Source organism: Apaloderma vittatum, unplaced genomic scaffold (assembly GCF_000703405.1).
Source record: "Apaloderma vittatum isolate BGI_N311 unplaced genomic scaffold, ASM70340v1 scaffold11962, whole genome shotgun sequence".
Classification (NCBI taxonomy): domain Eukaryota; kingdom Metazoa; phylum Chordata; class Aves; order Trogoniformes; family Trogonidae; genus Apaloderma; species Apaloderma vittatum.
The window spans coordinates 9,096-13,840 of record NW_009703116.1 but is presented as its reverse complement, the minus strand read 5'-3'; the positions used below and the strand labels follow the sequence as shown (position 1 = coordinate 13,840).

The 4,745-nt window shown below is 53.4% G+C and overlaps 1 protein-coding gene across 1 annotated transcript in view; it reads right to left on the bottom strand.

Moving 5' to 3' along the window:
• Nucleotides 1–1,185: 1,185 nt before the first annotated feature.
• Nucleotides 1,186–4,745, bottom strand: part of LUZP1 (leucine zipper protein 1) — an 11,200-nt gene continuing 7,640 nt past the window's right edge. Inside the window, 2 exon segments of the mRNA XM_009864509.1 lie at nt 1,186–1,224; nt 2,719–2,883. Coding sequence (XP_009862811.1) covers nt 1,186–1,224; nt 2,719–2,883 — 204 coding nt within the window.

Sequence of the window (4,745 nt, the reverse complement as noted above, 5' to 3'; positions counted from 1 at the left end):
GGGGCCGCCCCGTCGGCCGGGCACTGGGCTGTAGAGGCAGGGCCCGACCCCACCGTGTGAGGCCGACGGGATCTCCTCGCTCAGGGCAGATGCTGCTCCAGCGCCTGTGGGAGCTGCGAGGGCGGCGTCTCTCCCGGCAGTGACGCCACCGGCACTCGGTGGCCTGTGGGAACCGACGGGTAAAGACACCTCTGTATTTGAAGCAATCCCTGATCACACCTGGGTCCCAAAAATGACAGGTGGGTGCTCCTGAAGAGGGACAGAGGCCGAGGCTGCCTAGTCAGCCACATGGAAGCTCAGCTTAGGGTCCAGTCCTGCCGTCTCCACCCTATTTTTGGAAGGAACAGGGGCATCCTGCTTGCCTGGGAGGAAAAGCACTCGTTTCCTTTTCCCTTAGAGCTCGACTGCTGAGAATGAGCAGCAGAGTTGTTGCCTGCAGAGCACAATGGACATAAAGTTTTGGGTAAAAAAGCACGCCAGGCCAAGTCAGGAGGAAGTTTCCTTGCCGCGCAGACTGCTGCTGGATTGGCTCGGTGGGTGACTTCTTGGTGCAAGAACTCCACGCAAAGCTTGTTGCAGAGACTGACAGCAAAAAGGAAGAAACTGCTTCTAAAGGTTTTCTGCTCTCCTTCCCTCTTCATGTGTAAAGCAACTAGCAGGGAATGGTTCCCACCTGCCTAGAGACAGAGGGTGCTGGGAACTCGGGTACCGACCACCGCCCAGGCCAGCAAGGGTGTGTTAGGGAACCGAAGCGTCGAGCTGTGGGGCTGTGTAGGAGAGCTGTTGTGGGCAAGTGGCCTGTAGTCACAGGGATACCTCTGGGACCTTGTCTAAATGCAAGTGATGAACAAGTTCTCTCTTGTCCAGGGAGTACCATCGTTCAGAGCGACAGGGCAGGCACGATTTCCGCAAGAAGACAGACCTATGGAGAAGATTAAGACTGCAGGTACAGAGACGAGAAGTGGGAGTCCCCTGAGCAAAGTCTCTGCAGCTGCCTCTTCAGCAATGAAGAAAAAGAATTCTCTGGTAAAGCTCCTGTACCTTGCAAATCGCATTAGAAAACTGGTTTCAGGCTAGCTGAGGCTTCTGGAGAGGTTACAAACTGGTGTGATGCCCGTGAGCTTGGGACTGTCCTGCCTCTTGCTCCACTGTGCACTGTGTTCGTTGAGGGGAAGGGAATACAACTCATTGCCGAGATGTGGTCCGGCAGGCACGCGAAGCACCCTGTAAGAGACAACCCTGCAGCATCACAGACCGGCCAGGACCCACAGCTGCCTCCAGCAGCAGTTCTGCTCTCTGGAAAAGCACGGTGATTGCCCCTAGGCAGCCATCCCAAAGCCCATTAGGCTCCTAGCCCAAAGCAGAATGAGAGACCCTGCCTGGCATAGGGTCTGTCTATCATCTTTTTTTCTTTTATGCTGTAGCACACCCTGCACATACTTCCACACCCGGCAGGAGGATTTTGCAGGTGAGATGCACAACACCTGCCAACACAGGGGAGATGGAGCTGACCTGAGGTCAGATCACACCTCCCCGGGCAAGGCATTCAGGCTCCTGTTGCAGTTGCTGGAGGCCTGGGCCGGCCAGAAGATCCAAATGTTGTTGTGCATGGTACGGGGACCTGACTTAACCCAGGTTTTTATTTGTTGTTGTCCCAGTCTGTGCAGATAAAGGAAGCGCAGCACAGCCTCAGGTACGGGAGTCTGCATCTGGCCAGATGAATGTCACTGTGGGTAACGCCGCTGTGACCACACAGAGCATTGCCGTGGTGTCCCCCTCCTCAGCTACCAACAAGGACAGCGTCAAGTTCTCTGCTCTCTAGTGCAAACATTACCTATCTCTAAACACCAAGTCCCTCTGGGCTCTTAATCTTGTGCAACTTCACCGAGAGGTGTGACTGTGTAGGGCTCTCGGCTGCCTTGCTGCAGTCCTGCTGCTCGCACATCAAGACTCTGCAACTCCTGTGCACATCCAGTAAGATGCGCTGACAACAGGTTTGAGGTCTGAAGATATTTCCTGCTGTGGGTGATTCATAAATAGAAAGGTGCACTTGGCTCTGGGCAGCTGCACAGGCAAAGGGGGAATAGCAGAAAGTCTTCTGTACAGATGTAAGCACGCACGTAGGAATTAACGTCTGCCTGTACCTCCTCTGAAGGGAGCACCCTGTGAGGAGGCTAGAATACATGGCGTTTTTTTCGTATTTCAGGCAGTAAGTCACAGTGACTATCATGTGAGCCACTTCACACTACTTTGTGTGTCCAGGAAGTTGTGTTTTAGGAGGCAGAGCAGCAGGTATGCAGCAGCAGACAAATACCCTAGTGGTACAGCGGCCAGCTGAAGCAGGTAAGCCAGGGGCTCTGATTTTGTCACTCCAGATGTTGTTTTCCACCCCTGATTGTCCACTGTGTGCCACAGGATGACAGGTGCAGTGCCTCTTATTCCCTGGAGAAAGAATTTTAGCCATAAAGCTGGCTGAAACAAGTTTAGAACAGAAAAATAAGGTAGTGCTTTTCTACCAGTGTAGAAAAAGAGTAGACTAATTGACTGAGGCAACACAGTAGCTGCTCTACCTCTGAGCAGTGCTAATTTAAGACTGGTTTTTTCCTAGAAGCTTTACATTCATTCTGGACAAGTTCTCTAAGCTATGTTACCGAGAGCTCAGTTACTGGCTTATTGCCTTGTAACGCTCTTTTCTGGATGGTCCTTGAACTCACATACCTGCTCCTCCACTTGGAGACCCAGTGCTGTGGGGGGGTTGGAGTCGGGGTCTGGCAGCTCCGTCTTGGCGGCCGGCCTTTTCCCCCGTGTGTCAGCCTGCGAGAGATACTCAGAAGAGCTGTACTGTTTTCTTCTGGAACTGGCCGCAAAATCTTTGCTTTCATCCTGTGTGAAGGAAAATAAAGAGGCTTGGGACTCAAGGACTGTGCAGGGGTCTGGAAGAGTACGGGGGTCCTGGTGCTGGGTTCTCAGTGCGAGCTGCTGGCTTGAGTCCCTTTGGCAAGGAGGGGCTTTGGCCAGGCCAGCTCTGGCATGTCCTCACTTCTGCGTTCTTTCATAAAGTGGGTTTTTTAAAAAAAACTTCCAGTAATTTTAATTCAAGTTACAGCTGTGGGGTCTTCTGTTCAGCTGAGACCTGTGTACAAACCTGGGCTGAGCCTGGGCAGCTCTCTGAGCCCAGAGTACTTATACCCACCACAGAAAAATCTCACCAGTTAGTGACTGAAGCAGTTTCTTAAAAGCATTAACCCTGAGTTTTAGCTACCGTGGAGGGGTGGTGGCCAACAATACGACTCTCCCATTTTCTTGGCAATGAAGACTGACCAGAGGGGTAGGGAGGTGATTGTGCCCCGGTGCTGGGCATTGGTGAGAGATCTCGAGGGGCTGGAGCGAGTGCAGGGGAGGGCGACGGAGCTGGGGAAGGGCCTGGAGGATGAATCCTGTGAGGAGTGACTGAAGGAGCTGGGGCTGTTGAGTTTGAAGAAGAGGCTGAGGGGAGACCTCACACTCTGCAACTGCCTGAAAGGACTTTTAAACTCACTAATGTTTTCTTCAGTGTTTGCAGAGATGTTTATGGGCTCAGACACCCCTCAGGGCAGGCTGAGGCACCTGTGTCCTTCACTGAGGCTGTGCCCTGCCCTGAGTGGCAGCGGTGACGAGACCCCGTCACCCTCCAGCTCCCTGGGCAGATGGCAGTGCTTTTGCTACTGCCATCGATGGCTGGAAAACCTTGTCCACAAGTTCCGGCACACGGTAAGGCACCATCATGTCATCATGAGAAACACAACAAATCCCTGCAACAGTGAACTTACAATTGCAATAACGCAATCGGCTGCTTTGGACAGTGCGGTCCCTGCCCTGCGCTGCTGGAGGCTTTGTCAGCTCTGCTCCCGCGGGGACGGCCGCGTGCCCACTGAAGCATGCAGTGCCCAGCCCTGGGAAGGGGCAGCGGGCACTGGTGGGAAAGATTGGTCCCTGCCTTGTAGCAAAAGGGATTGCAGGGCAGGGAGAGGCAGCAGCCTCCGTGCCTGGCAGAAAAGCGTCTCTGAGATGGACACCAGGCTTTGGGGGGCTCTCAGAAAGAAGCTGTGACATCCACTGGGTCTGAATGGGCAAACATCTGCCCTGAGGTGGCCCTGCAGTGGATGACATCCAGAAGACACTGGGCCTGTCCCTGCTCCTTGCAATCAAAGCTGTATAACAGAAGTGAGATGTCAACAGCAGCAGCAGCACCTTGGTGAACAGGCACAACACAGGGACAGGTTCCACAGGGACCTCCAATCAACCATGGCCCAGTGATAACTGGACCAGGCTGCTCAGAAAAGTGAGGTAATAATTTTAATTTATTGAGTGACAGTCAACTTGATGAACTTGGACAGCTCAGCAAGGGCTGAGGTACCTCTGTATTCCCGAGACAGTAGCTGTCTCTAAAGACGAGGCCACGGGGTGAGCACATAGGAGCTCCCTGCCCTTGGGCATCATCAACCATGGCCCAGTGATAACTGGACCAGGCTGCTCAGAAAAGTGAGGTAATAATTTTAATTTATTGAGTGACAGTCAACTTGATGAACTTGGACAGCTCAGCAAGGGCTGAGGTACCTCTGTATTCCCGAGACAGTAGCTGTCTCTAAAGACGAGGCCACGGGGTGAGCACATAGGAGCTCCCTGCCCTTGGGCATCTCACAGGGTCAGTCTGTCACTGCTGCCAAGCTGCAGGAATCTTACTCTCAGCCCACATACACTGGGTG